Source organism: Heliangelus exortis, chromosome Z (genome assembly GCF_036169615.1).
Source record: "Heliangelus exortis chromosome Z, bHelExo1.hap1, whole genome shotgun sequence".
Taxonomy (NCBI): Eukaryota; Metazoa; Chordata; class Aves; order Apodiformes; family Trochilidae; genus Heliangelus; species Heliangelus exortis.
Genome location: NC_092454.1, coordinates 25,972,719 through 25,993,010, shown reverse-complemented (window position 1 = coordinate 25,993,010; position 20,292 = coordinate 25,972,719). Strand labels below are relative to the sequence as shown.

General features: G+C 38.1%; 1 protein-coding gene across 4 annotated transcripts in view; it reads left to right on the top strand.

Moving 5' to 3' along the window:
• Window positions 1-17,210, top strand: part of APC (APC regulator of WNT signaling pathway) — an 86,933-nt gene extending 69,723 nt beyond the window's left edge. For all 4 annotated transcript variants that reach the window (XM_071731174.1, XM_071731176.1, XM_071731173.1 and 1 more), the window contains 5 exons: window positions 147-286; window positions 1,059-1,136; window positions 3,121-3,237; window positions 3,923-4,137; window positions 4,560-17,210. In XM_071731174.1, coding sequence (XP_071587275.1) covers window positions 147-286; window positions 1,059-1,136; window positions 3,121-3,237; window positions 3,923-4,137; window positions 4,560-11,109 — 7,100 coding nt within the window. In that variant the 3' untranslated portion in view covers window positions 11,110-17,210. The remainder of the gene's footprint in view (window positions 1-146; window positions 287-1,058; window positions 1,137-3,120; window positions 3,238-3,922; window positions 4,138-4,559) is intronic.
• The last annotated feature ends 3,082 nt before the right edge of the window (window positions 17,211-20,292 follow it).

Here is a 20,292-nt window from a genome sequence, read left to right as displayed (position 1 = left end):
TACCTTTCTGAGCCTCCTGTTTCCCAGATGTCTGGGATTTGTTCTGTACATAAAAATGCAAGTTGCTCCTTTGTATCTATGTCTTACAACATTAGAGTAAAGACACTTATTTTCTTGGGTTTTGTTTGTTTCTTTGTTTTTAAAAGGAGGTTTGCAGGCCATTGCTGAACTTCTGCAAGTGGATTGTGAAATGTATGGGCTTACAAATGATCATTATAGTGTTACCTTAAGGAGGTATGCTGGAATGGCTCTGACAAACTTGACTTTTGGAGATGTGGCAAACAAGGTGAGTGTAGAATATTAAACATATAGTAATTTCAGTTCATACCTATGTTTGAATTGTAGCTCTCAAGACAGGTGATCAAAATTTCCAGGACAGGATATGGAGTTAGTCCTCAAGACAGTTCAGAATACCTCTGTCATTCCATACTTCTGACAGAGAACACCACAGACTGAATGTGGTATCATTCAACTTACTGTCAGCTCTCTTATTAATAAATTAGATCACTTAATTTGTCTCTGAAAGTAAGAATTTTATCTATTGGCATATTTTTTAAATGAGCATTAGATTGGTAAAGCATATAATGATTATGGAGCAATGACTGTGGATAGTGACTGAACTTTCTGAGGATGTTGTATTGAAACTGCTAATGGAACTAAATTTTGGAAGTTGTCAGTTGTTTAACTATGGTATTACTGTCTGATGAAATTTTGCAAACTTCTTCAGGCTGAAGCTAGTTTTTAAATATTTGGAGCATATCTGGCTCATAATGGGGGCAACTTCAGATTATTATAAAAAAATTAGGTTCCTGAATTTCTGACAAGGACCTTGCTTTCAAAAGATGAAAAATTTCAATTATTTGTCTCTCCATAGTTTGTCCAGCCATGGATCTTAACTTAATAGTAGTTGTAAACCAAATATTTGTTGTTGCCAACATATTTACTAAGCTTTTATTGAACTTCACATAATAAATATCTTAAAAAACATTATGCAGAAGCAAGCCACCTAGCCTGTGTTTAACACTATTCATTTTCATTTTTCTTCTAATTCCTAACAGGCTACATTATGTTCTATGAAGGGCTGCATGAGAGCTCTTGTAGCCCAACTGAAATCTGAAAGTGAAGACCTACAGCAGGTAACATCCTTTTGAAATTAAATAATTCTTTAGCTTGAATCCCATGAATTGCATTGCATTTTATTAAAATACTGTATTTCTGCTCTCCTTACCTAACATTTACCTTTCCTACCTGACATTTACCTTCTACTAATTTGGCCTTGCCACCAATTACTTTTATGCTTGAATTCTGTCATCTTTGTGAAGTTTCTAGCATATTGTCCACAGTCAGCCTTTTCTGTTTCTAGTTAGACTCTCTCTGAAATATGCTTCATTCATCCCAGCCTGATTTTCTTTTTTATATATATATTTTTTTATTACACTCTTACACTTTAACTCACTCTTAACGATCTGATCTGGTAGTGAAGGTCCAGTTTTAATGGTAAGTTGGAGTGATCTTAGATTCTCTAGTTTACTATTGATGGTGGTAGTTGACAGGGATTACCTGGTGGGATAGTATAGTATTGTGGCTCCTCCTACAGATGCAGCCAGTAGCTGTGGGAATCATATAAGAGGAAGCTGTATTTTCAAAAGAGAATCTGTATTTAACTTCACAAGTCGTACATAACTATTGTCAATACCAGCACCTCTCAAAGAAGCTTTCTGAGTATGAAGAGAGTGTTCAGTGTGTCACTGAGTGTCTCTTCCTATGCCTCATGCTGGTTTCAACACAGGTTGAAATTAAAGTCTCTAGGAAGTGCACAGGATGATCTTGAGAGCAAAACTGCTCTTCATAGGTATGGAATTTGTTTGAAGTTATTATATATTGATAATATTTTAATTAATATATTATAAACAAACTGGAACAGCTTTTGCAAAGGAAAATCCAATTTTTCTTGCAGTTTGAGTAAACTATCAGATAAAAGAAAATATTACTTTATCTCTTAAAACACTGTTCACAAAAGAAAATTCTCCAGTAGAGGAGGACCTAGATTTTTACAACTGAGAGTGTAATTGTAATTACAACAGAGATTCTTGGGTAAACTCTCTAATTTGGTCTAATGCAGATAGTAACTATACTTAGTGTTCCTGAACTCACAGGCACGTGGGCCCTCTGAGGGATGTGGCTCCAGCCACTGGCATGTAGACCTTCATAACATGCACACACACAGGGCAAGAAGTTCCGCACTCAAGAAAAGTTAGGAGAGGGATTTAATAGTAATCTGGGACAGACTGCTCATCAGGCAATGGGCATGGCCATACAAGTGTATCATCCAGCCAGCTGCTCAGATGCACCTGCCTGCTCAGATGCCTTTCTGTCACCATAGCCCTCTACCCCACCATATCTCATGCTTTTACCTTCATTGGTATTCTGCACTCCCAGAAGGCTTTTCCCTTGGATCCCGTAAAATGTTCCACATCCTTGGGCCAGGACTTCTGGATTGACTTGCCTCAGTGCAGAAGGTGCAGAGAGAATCTCCCTTTGACTTCCTTGAATGGGCATCACACCTGGGCTGTGGTGCTCTTCAGAGAGCCCTGAGAAGAGCCCATACAGTGTGAGCTCTCTTGTGGGTGTGAGCATCACATAATCTAACAAGCTTCTGTCACTTCCTCCATGTCAGATTTGCTATTGTGTATATTTCATGAGGGATATACATGCTTACTGCAGCCTGTAAATGGATGAACTTTAATGTGTAATGATTGTCCCCACTACAGTGACAGTCTGTCTCATTCTAGCTGCCAGCAAGGACATAGGCTGAATAGCTACTCAGCTTCTATAGGTAACTATTCTGATTGTAAAAGACAGAGTGTATTTTTAAAATTCTTTTTTTTAAGTATGCACATAGAAAAGCTAGTACCTTTGATCACATTTCATACTGAAAAGTTAAAGCAGTCTAGTAGGCAACACAAGAAAAAAGCAGATTTTAGCCAATTACATTTCAGTAGCTGAACATGACCACTGTTATTAATCCATAGCATTCGAGCATTCCAGGAGGAAAGTCTGTTAAGCCTGCTAAAGAAGTAGCTATATTGACATTCATTATTTTTCTTTCATGCTTTTCAGGTCATTGCAAGTGTGTTAAGGAACTTGTCCTGGCGAGCAGACGTAAACAGTAAAAAGACATTAAGAGAAGTTGGAAGTGTAAAGGCACTGATGGAATGTGCTTTAGAAGTTAAGAAGGTATCCTGTATAACTGATTGAGATAAATTTTGGAGAGAATGCATTTAGTTTACACAAAACATAAATACTGTTGTCCTGTTTGATAAAAGCAGTTGGTCAGATATTTGGGGTGGTTTGAGTAACTTGATTTGAAGAAAAAAATTGCTTTGAGTTAACATAGGAGCAGACCACAATGTAGCAGTGACATCTGTAAACTGCTTGTATTTCTGTAATTTTATTTATGAGGGTACACAGCTTTTGCTCTTCAGTTTTATGAGATGTGCTGTTGAAATACCTGTTTTCAAATAATTTTGCAATTTAATTAAACCTCTTTAGAGATAGCGAACTGCTATTTCTATCATTTTCTAGATATATTTATATATTTTTGGTATCTAAACAAGGTTATGTTCCATCTCAGAATCTTGTGGCAGCTAGACTTGAAGCCATTTTTATCATCTGGCAGCTAACAGATATTGTTGCACATATTTCTGAAAACTCTGGAGCAAGCAATACTAAACCCATAGCTGAAGAAAGGAGAGAAGTGAACAAAAGTATTTATGTGTGCACTGCTGCCTGCAGTTGCTTCCCAGTCCAGGAAGCAGAAATTGGAACATACATAACTCCTTGAAACTAATTCACATATTTTTCAGAACTTGTGATCAATAGTTGAAAACTTCTCTAACTGTTAATGTTGCTGTTTTTCTAGGAATCCACTCTAAAAAGTGTTCTGAGTGCCTTATGGAATTTGTCAGCACACTGTACTGAGAACAAAGCCGATATATGTGCAGTTGATGGTGCTCTTGCATTTCTAGTTGGCACACTGACATACCGGAGCCAAACAAACACTTTAGCCATCATAGAAAGTGGAGGAGGAATATTAAGGAATGTTTCTAGCTTAATAGCTACTAATGAGGACCATAGGTGGGTATGCTTTTTCCGAAAATCTTTAGCAATTCCACCTTTATATTTTGTTGACTGTTTCTATGGCTGGGTCTTCAAATGAATGCATGTATTAAGTATAGTAATTAAGTACAGTTAATTTTTAATGCATTTAATAAGGCAAGTATTTTCACTCGCATAACAGGAATATGCAAACAGGTAATATCTGCTGCTTGTAGAGGATGAACTGTACTAGAAGCTAGCTATTCATATTTGTAATAGGATTTTATTAGCATTTAGGTGAAAGCTAGAAGTAACACGAGAGCAGCTCTCCAGTGAAAAATTATTATTATCCTTCCTAAGTGTAAAACTTTCCTCTGCTATGATAGGTTTTTGTTTAGCTTTGCCTGTTATCCTTTTAAAGTGCTACTTACTGATGTTTGTTTTCAATTACTCAACACCAGGCAAATCTTGCGAGAGAACAGCTGCTTGCAGACCTTGTTGCAACACTTGAAGTCACACAGTTTGACAATAGTCAGTAATGCATGTGGGACTCTGTGGAATCTTTCTGCACGAAATGCAAAGGATCAGGAGGCACTCTGGGACATGGGAGCAGTCAGCATGCTGAAAAACCTTATTCATTCAAAACACAAAATGATAGCCATGGGTAGTGCTGCAGCTCTAAGAAACCTCATGGCAAACAGGCCAGCGAAATATAAGGATGCCAACATTATGTCTCCAGGGTCAAGCTTACCATCTCTTCATGTCAGAAAACAAAAGGCACTGGAAGCAGAATTGGATGCTCAGCATTTATCAGAGACTTTTGACAACATTGATAATTTAAGCCCGAAAGCATCTCACCGTAATAAGCAGAGACATAAGCAAAATATATACAGTGAGTATGTCTTGGACTCCAGTCGGCAGGATGATGGTATATGCAGATCAGAGAGTTTTAATGCTGGTAATGTGACTGTACTTTCACCGTATTTAAATACTGCAGTATTACCTGGCTCCTCTTCTTCCAGTAGAGGAAACACAGAAAATTCTCGATCTGAGAAAGACAGAAGTCTTGATAGAGATCGAGCAGTAGGTTTAAATACCTATCATCCAGCTGCAGAGAATACTGGGAACTCCTCTAAGAGAATAGGAATGCAGATTGCCAAAGCCGTGGAAGATGTTACAAGTGTGCATGCTCCCCAAGAAGACAGAAGTTCTGGTTCCAGTTCTGAGGTGCACTGTTTAACAGAAGACAGAAGTGCCCTGAGGAGAACAGCCACTGGCCATGCTCACACAAACACCTACTTTCCTAAATCTGAGAATTCGAACAGGACATGTCCTGCGCCTTACGCAAAAATGGAATACAAGAGAGCTTCAAATGATAGCTTGAACAGTGTCAGCAGCAGTGATGGCTATGGCAAAAGAGGCCAAATGAAACCTTCCATTGAATCTTACTCCGAAGATGATGAAAGTAAATTTTGTAGTTATGGTCAATACCCAGCTGACCTGGCACATAAAATTCATAGTGCAAACCATATGGATGACAATGATGGAGAGCTAGACACTCCTATTAATTATAGTCTTAAGTACTCCGACGAACAGTTGAATTCTGGAAGGCAAAGTCCCTCTCAGAGTGAAAGATGGGCAAGGCCTAAGCATGTAGTAGATGATGAAATGAAACAAAATGAACAAAGGCAGTCAAGGAGCCAAAATGCAGCCTACCCTGTGTTCACTGAAAGTGGAAATGATAAACACGTGAAATATCAGCCACCTTTCGGACAGCAAGAGTGTGTTTCTTCTTTTAGATCAAGAGGGTCCAGTGGTTCAGATCAGAACAGAGTAGGCTCAGCTCTTGGAATAAATCAGAAAGTAAACCAGTCATTGTGCCAGGTCGATGATTATCATGATGATAAGCCAACTAACTATAGTGAACGCTACTCTGAGGAGGAACAACATGAAGAAGAAGAAAGACCAACTAATTATAGCATGAAGTACAATGAAGAGGAACATCATGTTGATCAGCCTATTGATTATAGTTTAAAATACTCCACAGAAGTTCCTCCTTCTTCTCAGAAGCCATCTTTTAATTTTCCAAAGCCGCCTGCAGTACAGAGCACTAAAACTGAACATATTTCCTCAACCAGTGGGAGCACACCAGCCCCTTCAGCTGGTTCAAAGAGACAGAATCAGCTTCACCCAAACTCAGCACAGAGCAGAGGTGGTCATGCGCAAAAGACTGCCTCCTGTAAAACTCCCTCTATTAACCAGGAAACTATACAAACGTACTGTGTGGAAGACACTCCAATATGTTTTTCAAGGTGTAGTTCTTTGTCATCTTTGTCATCAGCTGAAGATGAAATAGGGCGTGATCAATCTGCACGTGTGACAGAACCTAGTAACACACTACAGATAGCAGAACTAAAGGAAAACAGTGGGGCTTTGTCTACTGAAGGTGCAGTAAGTGAAATCACAACTACATCACAGCACATCAGAACAAAACCTAGTAGACTTCAGAATTCTAGTTTGTCTCCTTCTGATTCCTCCAGACATAAAGCTGTGGAATTTTCCTCAGGTGCCAAATCTCCCTCCAAGAGTGGTGCGCAGACTCCTAAGAGCCCACCAGAACATTACGTACAGGAAACACCCCTCATGTTCAGCAGATGTACTTCCGTAAGTTCCCTGGATAGTTTTGAAAGCCGTTCAATTGCTAGTTCAGTTCAAAGTGAACCTTGCAGTGGAATGGTAAGTGGCATTATAAGTCCCAGTGACCTTCCAGACAGCCCTGGACAAACAATGCCTCCCAGCAGAAGTAAAACACCACCCCCTGCTCAAGGAGTTCAAGCAAAAAGAGATGTAGCTAAAGGTAAAGTACCTAGTGCAGAGAAGAGAGAGTCTGGCCCGAGGCAGGCAGCTGTAAATGCAGCTGTTCAGAGAGTTCAGGTACTGCCAGATGCTGATACACTATTACATTTTGCCACAGAAAGCACACCAGATGGGTTTTCTTGCTCTTCTAGCCTGAGTGCTCTGAGTCTTGATGAGCCATTTATACAGAAGGATGTAGAGCTAAGAATAATGCCTCCGGTTCATGAAAATGAACACGGAAATGAAGCAGAACCTGAACAGTCAGATGAGGAAAAGAATAACCAAGAGAAAAAAGCAGAGAAGCCTACTGAAGCAGAAAAAGACATTCTGGATGATTCTGATGATGATGATGATATTGAAATACTGGAAGCATGTATTATTTCTGCAATGCCAACGAAGTCTTCACGTAAAGCCAAAAAGCCTTCTCAACCACCTGCTCCAAAAATACCTCCGCCTGTAGCCAGGAAGCCCAGCCAGTTGCCAGTTTACAAACTTTTGCCTTCACAAAGCAGAGTGCAATCCCAAAAGCATGTCAGTTTTACATCAGCAGATGATATGCCACGGGTATATTGTGTTGAGGGTACACCAATAAATTTTTCAACAGCTACATCTCTGAGTGATCTCACAATAGAATCACCCCCGAGTGAGTTAGCCAATGTAGAAAGTGTGGGTACAGGAGCAGGGTCAGGGGAATTTGAGAAGCGAGACACAATTCCTACAGAAGGTAGAAGTAGTGATGACTGTCAGAGAGCCAAAAGTTCAACTGTGACTCCCCCAGGTCTGGATGATGACAAAACAGAAGAGGGTGATATTCTGGCTGAGTGCATTAACTCAGCTATGCCAAAAGGGAAAAGTCACAAACCATTCAGGGTGAAGAAGATAATGGATCAAATTCAACAAGCATCTTCATCTCTAAATAGTAAAAACCAACCAGAAGGTGAGAAAAAGAAGCCAACATCACCAGTAAAGCCTGTTCCCCAAAATAATGAATACAGAGCACGTATAAGAAAAGCCACAGAGTCTAAAAGCAGCATCAGTAATGCAAGAAGCTACTCAGAGAACAGAGATGCAAAGAAACAGAATCTTAAAAATAATTCAAGAGATTTTAATGAAAAACTGCCAAACAATGAAGAGCGTGTAAGAGGAACCTTTGCGTTTGATTCCCCTCATCACTACACACCTATTGAGGGAACTCCTTATTGTTTTTCACGGAATGATTCCCTAAGTTCTTTAGATTTCGACGATGATGATGTTGACCTTTCAAGGGAGAAAGCAGAATTAAGGAAAGGAAAAGAGGCAAAGGACACAGAAGCTAAGGACAGCACTAATCCTGAACAGTCTTCAAACCAGCAACCAAGTAACAGGACACAAGTTTGTCAGAAACAATCAACAGGCAGAAGCCAGCCTAAAACTTTGTCTCAGTCAACTAAGGATATTCCAGACAGAGGAGCAGCACCTGATGAGAAAATGCAGAATTTTGCTATTGAAAACACACCTGTTTGTTTTTCTCGCAATTCATCTCTTAGTTCCCTAAGTGATATTGATCAAGAAAACAATAATAACAAAGAAGGGGAACCTGCAAAACATACTGAAGCTCCCGATTCACAGGTGGAATCAACCAGACCACAGACTTCTGGTTATGCACCTAAATCATTTCATGTAGAAGATACTCCTGTATGTTTCTCCAGAAACAGCTCTTTGAGTTCTCTTAGTATTGACTCAGAAGATGATCTTTTGCAGGAATGCATTAGTTCTGCTATGCCTAAAAACAGAAGACCTTCAAGGATAAAGAGTGAAAGTGAAAAAAATAGTTCTAGAAATACAGGTGGTATATTGGCAGAAGATTTAACACTGGATTTGAGAGAGATCCAGAGGCCTGATTCGGAACATGGTTTCTCCCCTGACTCAGAGAACTTTGATTGGAAAGCTATACAAGAAGGTGCAAATTCTATAGTTAGTAGCTTGCATCAAGCTGCGGCTGCTGCGTCGCTGTCTAGACAAGCTTCATCAGACTCTGATTCTATCCTTTCATTAAAATCTGGGATTTCTCTAGGGTCACCATTTCATCTTACCCCAGACCAAGAAGAAAAACCTTTCACTAGTAATAAAGGTCCAAGAATTCTTAAGCCTGGAGAGAAGAGTACACTGGAGTCTAAAAAAGTAGAATCTGAAAGTAGGGGAATCAAAGGAGGGAAGAAAGTATATAAAAGTATAATTACAGGAAAAGCTCGCTCCAGTTCAGAAGTTTCAGGCCAGTTGAAGCAATCACAACAGACCAGCGTGCCTTCAATTTCACGTGGTAGGACAATGATCCATATTCCAGGAGTTCGAAACAGTTCCTCAAGTACTAGTCCAGTTTCCAAAAAAGGTCCCCCACTCAAAAACACAAACTCCAAGAGTCCCAGTGAAGGCCAAAGTTTGACTAGTTCTCCAAGAGGAGTCAAGTCATCAGTGAAACCTGAGCCATCTCCTGTAACTAGGCAACCATCAGGGTTGAACCAGAGTGGATCAAGTAAAGGACCCTCTAGGTCAGGCTCTAGAGACTCTACTCCTTCTAGACCTCAACAGCAGCCATTAAGTAGGCCTCTGCAGTCTCCTGGAAGAAACTCAATTTCCCCAGGAAGAAATGGTATAAGTCCTCCCAACAAATTGTCTCAGTTGCCAAGGACATCCTCTCCTAGCACAGCTTCAACTAAATCTTCAAGTTCTGGCAGAATGTCATATACATCACCAGGTAGGCAGATGAGCCAGCAAAACCTTACAAAGCAAACCGCCTTACCTAAGAGTAGCAGTAGCATTCCACGAAGTGAGTCTGCTTCAAAAGGGTTAAACCAAGCTGTTAGCAGTGGTGGATCAAACAAAAAGACTGACCTATCCAGAATGTCATCCACAAAATCCAGTGGTAGTGAATCTGATAGATCTGAGAGACCTGTTCTTGTTCGTCAGTCAACTTTTATTAAAGAAGCTCCAAGCCCAACTCTAAGACGGAAATTAGAAGAGTCAGCTTCATTTGAATCTCTGTCTCCTTCCAGGCCAGATTCTCCCACAAGGTCTCAATTACAGACCCCAGTTTTGAGTCCATCTCTTCCTGATATGTCTTTATCCACTCACGCAACTGCCCAGACTGGTGGTTGGCGAAAATTACCCCCTAATCTGAGCCCTTCTGTTGAATATGATGGGAGACCATCAAAACGTCACGATATAGCTCGTTCCCATTCTGAGAGTCCATCTAGGTTGCTGATCAATAGATCAGGAACATGGAAGCGTGAGCACAGTAAGCATTCCTCATCACTTCCTCGTGTAAGCACTTGGCGAAGAACTGGCAGTTCCTCCTCAATTTTGTCAGCTTCTTCAGAATCCAGTGAAAAGGCAAAAAGTGAAGATGAAAAGCAACATGGAAGTTCTCTTTCTGGACAGAAGCAAAGTAAAGAAATCCAAGCACCAGCAAAAGGTACTTGGAGGAAAATAAAAGAAAATGAAATTCCTCAGATAATGAGTGATCCTCAACATTCTTCCTCAGGTGCCACAAATGGCTCTGATTCCAAAACTCTCATCTATCAGATGGCACCAGCTGTCTCTAAGACAGAGGATGTGTGGGTAAGGATAGAGGACTGCCCAATTAACAATCCTCGATCTGGAAGGTCTCCAACTGGAAATACTCCCCCTGTTATTGACAGTGTTTCAGAGAAAGGGGCTGTGAATGGTAAAGAAGCTAAAGAAATTCAAGAGAAACAAACCACAGGGAATGGAGGCGTTCCTGTTCGTACCACAGGTTTAGAAAACCGTCTGAACTCTTTCTTTCAGATAGACAGTCCAGACAAGAAAGGCACTGAAGCAAAGCCTCTGCAGAATAATCCTGTTCCTGCACCAGAAAATAATGAAAGTACTCTAAGTGAGCGTACACCATTCAGTTCCAGTAGCTCAAGCAAGCATAGTTCCCCCATTGGTGCTGTTGCAGCAAGAGTGACTCCCTTCAACTACAATCCAAGCCGCAGGAAGAGCAGTGTAGACAATAGTTCTGCTCGGCCATCGCAGATACCAACACCAGTAAATAACAGCACGAAGAAACGTGACTCCAAGTCTGAAAATCCAGACTCCAGTGGAACTCAGAGTCCTAAACGTCACTCTGGCTCCTACCTGGTAACTTCTGTTTAAGTGCAACAACAAATAAATAAAACTGATGTATTATATACAGCAGCTACTTAGAAAATTTTGTTTCAAATGAAACTTTAAAACATTGGGGATTGAATTTTTTTGTTGTTTTTATTTGTTGTAAATAGGTTTGATTCTTGTTAGAGTGTCCTTGTTCTGGAAGCCATATTTGATAGTATACTTCGTCTTCACTGGTAATACTTTGAAAGAATACCTGATTTACAGTTTGGAATAAAATTGCTAACACCAAGTATATTTGTAAATTATGTCTAACATGTATTTAATTAGCATCCCACCCCATAATCCTTTAAATATTGCTTGTTGTTGGAATCATAGAACACTGAAGATAGAGGTTATACAGTGGCATTGCTTTATCAATAATTTCTAAATTACAGACTGACTAAACTACATCAGGGAAGAATTGGTATTATTTATGCAAAAAAGTACACTCAGTTTTAGTATCTGTGAGTCCATCTCTCCTAATAATCAGGTGGCTGTGAAATTCACAGTAATATGGTTTCTGCTGAACAAGCTTTCCCAGCCTGCTTTTCTGCATGAATGGAACTGATGGTTCATTTTCTGAAGTAATGATTAACATTTCCGTGGTCACATAATGTGCATAGATAGTTATGGTGTAACAATTTACACTTTTCTTTGTGCTCTGAAAAAAAAAAAAAAAGAAAAAGAAAAAAAGAAAAAAAAAAAAAAAAAAAAAGGCAAAACTGTGTAACTGTACAACCTTGAACAAAATTATTATTATTTTACCTGAATTAGATTTTATCTTAAAGTAGGTAGAATTTTTTTGCTATGCTGTAACTTGTTGTATATTCTGGTATTTGAGGTGCGATGGCTGCTCTTTTATTATTGAGATGTGGGGGATGTCTCAACAGAGACGAAAAAGAACATTTCAGAATAAATTATTACTATATGTAAACTGTGTGTGTTACTTCTGCATTACATAAAAATACAGTAATTTATTTTCAGATGCCACTATATAATGTGTTGTATAATGCACTTAAGGCCTGATCCAGCAGAATCTTGCACCTCCAATATTAGTTGTTATCCCTGATAAATGGCCATTGTAGGATGCTTATAACAGTTGCAGGATCAGGCCCTAGGTCTTCTGTAATATATCTGTAATTCAGACAGTTTCACACATCTCAGGTCCATAACATGGCTAAAGGCAGGGTACTTCGGTAGCCAAGCACTATAATTGTTTTCATGGTTGCAAGCCTGAAATAATAACTGTATTGATAAAAATAATTGTTGTAAAACAAAAGATTTTTTTCAATTGGGTGAAGTAATGCAGAATATGAAATGCTGACTGCAAGATGAAATTTTAATGCTACTTGAAAACTTTATGGTTTTTTGTTTTTTTGTTGTTTTTTTTTTATATTATGAAGGGGAATATGTTATAAGAATCCTGTGGCAGCGAGAACTTTGTTACAGTAGAAGAACAATTTTTTATGCAATCTAGGACATTTGCTGCCTCTAACCTTCTTGGCGTGAAGATGGTTTGTGCTAGAACAATGTCCAAAAGACAGATTTGTGCTTTAAAACTGTGAAAAGAATACGGTTTGAGATGAGAATTGGTTTAAAGCAGGAAAAACTGAAAGAACAGAACATTAACCATTCTGTGCATGATTCAACAAACCATGGAATGGTATGTCAGTCTTGTACTGGTCTATTGTAAAGTTAGCATTCTTAGTAATTGTTATTCAGGATTCAACACGGATTTCAGGAAACCCCAAAAGAGAGCAATTTACCTTTTTGGTTGCTTTAACACAGTTGCAGAGTATATCACATCTGTGGCTTTTCTACTTCATCTGATACTGAAATGAATCAGTTTTTGTCTTGAATTCACCATAAGATATGCACTGTTTATGAATAGAATTGAGGTGGAATCAGCAGACAAGTCAGTTTAGGTAAAGTTAAAAGCCAGTGCCAAAAATCCCTGTTTGGCAGAAGTGGTATCTTATATTTGCTCTTTTGTTGTTTGCTTCTTGTCATTAGGGACGTAGCATGTTTTTGTATCACCTAGTGAATCTGTTAACAGGCAGTGCCCTCATGTTAGCATTTGAAATATTTTGCATGTATATTTTCGCAAAGCTTTTAATATGAGTAGTAGTGTCCTTTTAAATATGAAACAGATCATTTGATGTGTTCAAAGTCAAAACTTCCTATTGGATTAGAATACAGAACTCTGTCCTGTATCTTCTTAGAGAGAAGATACAGGACCACTTTTCTTACAAATAATGGGATACTTTTTTTGTGCTGGGCTTTTGACTAGTAATATGAAGATATACTGTGTAATCCAGGACAGTTTTTTAACACCAGCTTTTCATCTATGTCCTTTTTATTTAATAATTTAAAGGTAATCAATAACGAAATCCTGACTGCAGTTTTATAACTGAGGGAATCAGAAGATGAGGTGAAACAATAAATAATTGTGTGTGGTATCAAACACCAGAATGTCTTTGAAAATTGTAGTGGCTTCTCTAGTCTTGGAGGTACTTCATGATCATTATAATTGGAAAGTTTTCCTTAATATACTCAAGTAACCTATATTTGTAGCAAAGACAGATAAGAGAAACTTTCCAACTATAAGGGTAGTGATACACTAAAATATACTTCCCATGGGAGTTGTTAAATTTCCATTATAGAAGTTGTAAGAAAAGTTTTATGAAACATCTCATAAGGATGCAGTATAGTATATTTCAAGTTGCCTGTGCACAGAGATGGGCTTAGGTGATCTTTTGAAATACCTTCCAGATCTGTTTCTGTGATGCTTTATCTGAAATACTTAGGATCCACTAAAAGCCTTTTAGAATATTTAAGGACATGGTGATATATGGAGTGATGGGGATACAAAGTTATATTCTAAGCTTAGCTATAAAAACAGATCCCAGAAATAACAAATGAAAAGCATCTGTAATTAGTATATTTGGTCTTGAATTTTCTTAATGATACCTAGATTCATGATAGTCAGATTTGATTTATGCTGCTAAAGATTTACTGTTGTTCTTTGTCATTTTTATGAAGTTGCTACAGCAGGTAAGAGGACATTATATCAAGGCAAAACAAAGAAAAGCAGAGAGCTAAGGAAACTAAGAGTCATTTTACTGTTCTTCTTGGATGCACTACCTTTCTTTCTACAGGTTTTGATAGAACTTCTGCGACTTACGCTCAGACCTTTAGTTGTCTTTGAATTAGGTTACCATATCCAAAACATACCAAACTTGTACTAAAAATCAGTTTAGACTGAACATACACTCATAAAGCTTATTCCAGACCAAATTATAAGCTCTGTCCTCTTAATGAAAAAAGCAGCAACATGATCTTCCCAGAAACTGTAATCAGTTCACTTCCTTAAGTGTACATTAATTTTAGTTTAATTGCAGTGTGCCACAGTTAAGGTTATTGCTCAAACTGTGAAAGCTTTTCTGACTAAATATTGCAAACGTTAAAGGGGAACCAGTCTACCTCTGTTTTTCATGTGCAGTTCTTCAGAGTATTTTCCCCTGAAAGCCTAAAGGCAATACTCAAAACTTAAGAATTGAAGGCCTTGCCAGGGTTTCCTGATAATTTTGAAATACTGTTTCGAGGAGGATTTGGTTGCAGAATACAAGTATATTATATGCTATAAACTTAAGTAAGTAACAGTATTCTTTGACGTAGGCTAGTATTTGATAGCTTTAGGAAAATAGTTGCTGTGTCTTAAGTAAAGGGTGAGGGAATGAAAAGGGACAGTTTTGGAGAATCTTTGCCATATTGTCCCGGGGATGTACTTTCTTATCTTCCAGTAATTTGCACGAGATACACAGGAGAGAACATTTTATCCACAAATTAATGTTTTATTTTGAAAGTATACCAGTAGATCGTGAAACTGCAAAACTTTTGTTTTGATAATCTGACAACTGAAATTTGATTGTTGCTTTGGAGTCCTTGCTAACTGTCTGTGCCCCCAAACCCCTTAACAGAAATTGATATTACCAGGAAGAGAGTGGTGTGTTAGCTTCTTCATTCTTAAAGATCCTAATTATTTGTAGAATCGAAGAAACAGCATACACTATTGAAGTTCTCCCTTCCATGCTTCTGGCTGCGCATCCTCTCTGTTGTCAGACCTTTCAGTGGTCATCTGCTACTTAGCAGAACTGATGGGGAAAGAAGGATTAGTGCTGTATCTTAGTATGCTGAATTTGCTCAGTGGAAAGTTCGACAAGTGCCAGCTGAGCCAGCAGGAAAGCAAATAAACAGCTAGGGCTGGTTGAAAGAAGCTTGGATAGTTTCTTTGATGGGCGCTCAGTGGGTTGGGTCAAGCCATTAGAGACAATTTGAAGGTGATGCGCCAAGTTTCAAACCTGTTCCTCATCCTTTTTGAGACAGCAAAAGCAAGTTAAAATTGGGGGGTTTGTACTCTTTAAAAATTACTCACTCTGAAGCTTCTGCCTACAGGCTCCTAGCATTTTGCATTTAAATACATTATGTTCAGTTAAATCCTTTATCCCAGAAATTGTAACTGACTTCTCAAGTATTACATCAGTAGAGTTCGTGCCTTTGGAAAAGAAATACATCTTCATTGAAAATACTGGAAGAAAAATTTTTCTACCATATGTCAACTTCTACCTGACAATTTTTAAATGTATAATATTAAATTCAGTGCAGTAAATCTTTGCAGTAAAAAAAAGATTTATTGCAACTAGTTGCTTTCTGAAGGAGGCTTGAAGAGGGAGAGAAGTTCTCCCTTCCCTAATGAAGATAGTAGTTTTTGTAGAGATGATCTGGAAAATGTTTAGGTGGACTTCTACAAGCTTTTCTAGTCTCTAGTTACTAGATGACTCCCAAGCTGTCTTTTCTTACCTAGCTTTCCTTAAATAGTATCAACAGCCACAAAAACGTTGCTAATAATCACATGCAGACTTCCACCTAAACATACCTTTGTATGTCTACTGTAATGCCTTGCAAAGTCACATCCACCTGTCTGACAGCTTTGTTCTTAATGAGATGTGTGATTTGGATGAAGCTCTGAATTAGAAGTGTCAGTTAATAAGCATGATTTCCTCCACGTGCTTGAAACTTTGAGGCCCTTCTTAATACCAAATTACCCAAACGTATTCACTCTCTGGTTGCACAGCCATCTCCTTTGCACTTTTACATTTAAGCTGAAGAGATGTCCACACTTCTTTTTTAATTTCAAGCCACATGTAGAAATATGATAACTGCTTCATAATTAACTATATGCAGAATAACACTGTATCTGTAAATGTATTTCTAGAGGATGTTACGTAGTTAAGGTTGAGTTTTTAGTCGGAATGGTAAATTAACTGGTTATGTGTTGTGCTTGGTTACATATTGGAAGTGCAAGGGACTTCGGTGTGGTGCAGAAGAGTTCAAGTGTTCTCAGCAGTAATTAATGTAGGTGTCAGTTTGTCATGCCAAGATGAATATAAAGTATGTATTAAATACGAAGGTCTTTTACTGTCAACTTCAGTTTACCAGATGTGTTTATTTTAAAACTGGGTAATGCCTCCCTAGCATAGTTTTGCTAACTACCTTTCCTAGATGATTTCCACATAGATATATTTATCCATGTCAATATATTTATGAATTTCTGCCACTTCAGGATTTCAGGAAATTACTGCAATTTGGCTGTTTCTGAAAGCATCCTTTGGTTGAGTGGCTGTAGGATTGCAACTGTAGGATATCAGAAAGGTATAGAGGGAGCTTGTTCACTCAGTGAAATGCACTTCTGTCCAGACCTCAAGCCATACATACAGTCTCTCTAATGCCCTACTTTTTTGTGGGATTTAACATGCATCAAGCTTGTGCTGGTTCTCTACAAGTAATTGAATTGTCATCCTCTAAATGTCAGATGCATTTTCCCACTTGCAAATGTTGTTTCTCTTGAAAAAACTCAGCCCACATTTATCTTTCCTTCAGTTTTGTTGTTTGCTTCTGCCTGAGCTGCATTACTGTTTATATCCTAACTCTGTAATTCTTCAACTATTCTGATGTATTTTGTTTCACAGTATACTTACTCTGAATTTAGTCTTGCTATGCATAATTTATTACTTGCAGTGTTATATAAAATTTCCTTCTGATTACACCTTGTCAGAGTGGAATTATTTTCTTGGTTACTACTGGAAGTTAGATGTCTGACTGCTGTATTAGAATATTTCATTTTAAAAAAAAAGACACATCAGCAATAATTCACAGAATATTAGAATAAATGCTAAAAAAAACCCATGCAATTTTCTTTTGGTGGTAGTCACATTTCAGATAAATAAATGAAAAATAGAAGCTTAGATGTGCAGTTCACCAGTAGAGCGCTGTGTTCTCTCCTGTGTTTCATTGTAGAACAAACTGCACAAAACAATGCAATTCAAACACAGTATAATTCCATAATCTCACTCTTACTTACAAGAGGTTCACAAGAAGGCTTATTTCATTATGACCAGCAGAGGTGCAGTTGATTCCAAGGTCTTTCTTTTTCATAAGGAACACAATCCCTGATTAGAGGCTACTAAGGGACCTAGACTGATTAATTCACAACACACACAAACATTTATGTATATATGTACATATTTTGCACCCTTATGTTCACTTCAGGCTTTGACATAATTAAAAACATTTCAATAAAAACAACAAAAAAGGCACTTGCTGAGTTACTAAAATCCTTGTTTTTCTAATTTTTCTAGTGCTCCATAGGTGAGCTTAGTTCTAACTTCAGGATTAATTAGCTGACACTTTTTTTTTTTTTTTAAGTGTTCTAGAGAAAGATGCACTTAAATCTTGACTTATACGTAAGAAAGGAAATTCCATTGTAATTTAAACTTTTTTTTTCAGAACACAAAAAAAAAAATCATTACTATCACCTGCAGTTTAAAGTCAGTAGAGAGCGTGAAAACATGATGATTTCGAGTGATTACATTTAAGACAAATTAAGGTAGTATATGCCTGAATCTGTGATTCTGTACCCTCTTCTACCAATCATCTGTACACAAAGCATATTGTTCGGGGCAGAGAGGAGAAAGTTTGGGGGACAAATCATAGCACAGAATTCCTGGTGCATCTTACCTAGATACTGGTAAGGTCTGTGATGGTACAGTCCCTTTTAAGTCTGTGAAATACTATACATATTGTGTGCTGTACTTCTAAAATCAATTTGTTTAATCAAGGCTTGGGTCTACATGACATAATCCAAAAGACTTTAGTGCTGAACAGTTACGAGTGGAAGTAGCTGTGAAAAAGCAGGAAGATAGATGTAAAAATCAAGCCATAATATGAATGGGGAGAAAACTCCAATTTTTTAGATCCTTTAAAATTATTATTCCCTGGTGTGGTGAAAGAGAGTTAGCATTTTTTTTTCTTACAGCTGAACAAGATATAGATGAACAAGATAAGATACAGATGAACAAGATAAGATATATGGCACTTTAAAAGTGTTTTAAGTAATTCAGAATTCTTACAAATAAAAATCCCCTATCCTTAGTGAAACCTATGAATTCCATACAAATACTGTACTCTTGTGTCACACACAGATGATTGATGGTCCCTTTTGATCTTACAAGCTGGCTTTACATAGATGTGACTTTACACAGCTGTCAGCTGTTCTACAGAGCCAGAGCAGAAGGCCAATGACTGGTTGTAAAACTGAGGTCTAAACTTAAAAAGAGACATAGTCCCCAAATTCGAAAGTATGAGAGGTAGGTAAAAATCCCTATTTTGCTTAGTTCTTCTGTTGCCAGCTAAGTGGGGATTTCAAGGGAATCTTATCTTGACAGTCTCCTGTACAGCTTGACAGTCTCCTGTATCTCAGTAAAATACTGTATATATTGTCTGCTGTACTTTCTAAATTAATTCATTTAAGTCAGGGCTTGGGTCTAGGTGACATAATCCTGAAGACTTTTAGCTCTGAACAGCATACAGATCAGGATGACTGTTCCAAAGACACTGTCAGCTGCTCTTGTGGTGCAGCAGCACTTACACAGTTAGGAACAAGCCTAAAGTGGCTTTTAAGAAAATCCCACGTGCCTTACAAAGGATGTTCATCTGCAACATGGCAGTGTCTCTTCAAGGCTATACAGACTATCATCATTTCCATAGGCCTCCACCACTGAGATGAGCAAACATGATGCTTCTGCAGAAAGTTGTGTAGCTGTAGGACAGGCTGAGGGAGTGCCTGTCCAAAAAAACACTTGCGTAATAAAACAGGGTTTTGGATTGTTAGAAGAACTAAGGTAGTCTATGGATATCAAATGACAACTTTGGTTGGGAAAATGAATGAATGACTGTGGATACAGTCTTTTAAAAAAAGTGGCATATACCAAGAATGTTGGGTAAAATCCAGTTTTATTTAACTAAGGGAAGGACAGCATTATTTTCTCTTTTCTATACTCTTCACACCTAGTTCACACATATATCTAGTTCACACCTGTCTTGCTACATCCACCTTAAGAGCCATATTTCATTAAGTTTGTTACTATTTTTAAAAATTGCTTTTTTTTTTTTTTTTCCCAGCCCCTGTATTTTATTTTAAAATTTATTTTGAGCCCCTGATTATAAGGATTTTGGAGAAAATCCTTCTCAGCTTGTCCCCTTCAACTTCTGTTGAACCAACCAAGATTTCACACTACATCCCCTTTCTTCTGTTTTGTTTGTATGGAGCTGTTCCAGCAATCTAGCTGAAAATAAAACTCCTGAATTACTCCACTAGTCCAATTATTATATAGGCATTTCTAGAATGTTTAGACTATGCAGTGCAATAGGTTACAGAAAGCTGAACATGTAAGCTAGGTCTGAATAAGTTGCCATCTACACACAGTACTTCCAGTAAGACACTGAGAACAGTGTTGCCTCAAACCATCCACATTTTCCTGGGCTCCCACTTCTAATTAGTGCATATGCATTTATCCCAGGTGACATCCTGTATCACAGACATTTAGACCTGTTTCACACTTATGCAGGGCTCTGGTTGCTGCGTTATTTGGGATTTGGTTTGGTTTCATTTGGTGTGTGGGTTATTTTACTATTTTTCCTCCCCAGACACCCCTAACAGTAAAAACAGCCTGACACTTGACTTGCTGCTGATAGTGTATGCACTGAAAGAATTCTCTGCTAGATACGCTTGTAGTGCAGTGCCCGTTTCTTGCCACTTCCCCTCACACAGCAATTACAGCAAATGGA